We start from the raw sequence: 961 nt of genomic DNA, 5'->3' as shown, positions 1-961 counted from the left end.
CCCCTAAAAAAAAAAAGAAACCTCGATGAACTTTTTTTTAAAAATGATATTAATACAGAGTTCCGTCCCCGGATGGGCCTGCTGGGATCAATCTAAAACGTGACAAAGGGAACTAATCAAAGCGCCAACTCACGTGTTGTGCTCACCGGCGCCGATGTTGTTTACTTCTCCACCCGGATCTAACTCCAAGCGCGATCGTTTGACCTGGAAGAAGAAAAGAGGAAAAAAATACACACAAAATTAGATTAAGAAGAGAAAAAAAACCAACAACCACACAAACAAAATTAGAGAAATATTTTGTGTGTGTTAGTAGAGGTTTTACGGCACTTGCAACACAATAAGGTCATATAAGTGTCGAACATTTAGAGATTTTACTGGAGAGTAACAAACACAAAATAGAAGGAGGGGAGATAAAGACGATAGATGTTTGGTAGAAAAGAAAGAGCAAACCATACCAAAGCACCCGCCAACCACCCACAATTAACTTAGATTTAATTTTTTTAGTTTTAGTAAAAGTTTTACGGCGCTCGCAATTAAAAACAGCATAAGGTCATATGAGCGCCATTACATTAAGAAGAAAATTTTTAAAAAGAAAAAAACAAGAAAAAAACAAAAACAAAAACAAAACAAAAAACCAACACAGACAAAATTCGATTAATGTTAAGCGTAAGTATACAACAAAGCAAAATACATTTCTGTGTAGTGGAGCACTCCAGGCTCGGTACACAATACTCGCCATGTTTTGATGTAACGGATTAACTTAAGAATAGCTTCAAATAGATCTAGGAGTAGAAAGAAAAAGTCATTTTTATCTAAGCCTCTTTCTGTATAATCCGTTGGAAGCGTGCTTCAACTCAACAGCTGTTACTGTACTCAGCCCACCTTATAAAGATTCTTTGTTCCTTCTGGTTCGGTTTTTAATGTTCAAATCATGAAGACAGACACACCCCCCCCCCCCCCC

At 37.1% G+C, this 961-nt stretch overlaps 1 protein-coding gene across 1 annotated transcript in view; it reads right to left on the bottom strand.

Moving 5' to 3' along the window:
* The window catches only part of LOC101850866 (eyes absent homolog 1), a gene marked incomplete at its 3' end in the record, with an annotated part of 56261 nt that extends 55522 nt beyond the window's left edge, over window positions 1–739 (bottom strand). The window contains 2 exon segments of the mRNA XM_035973656.1: window positions 134–204; window positions 692–739. Coding sequence (XP_035829549.1) covers window positions 134–204; window positions 692–739 — 119 coding nt within the window.
* Between the last annotated feature and the right edge of the window lie 222 nt (window positions 740–961).

Source organism: Aplysia californica, unplaced genomic scaffold (assembly GCF_000002075.1).
Source record: "Aplysia californica isolate F4 #8 unplaced genomic scaffold, AplCal3.0 scaffold01618, whole genome shotgun sequence".
NCBI classification, from domain to species: Eukaryota; Metazoa; Mollusca; class Gastropoda; order Aplysiida; family Aplysiidae; genus Aplysia; species Aplysia californica.
The sequence above is the reverse complement of the archived record's forward strand: the minus strand, read 5'-3'. Positions and strand labels throughout refer to the sequence as shown.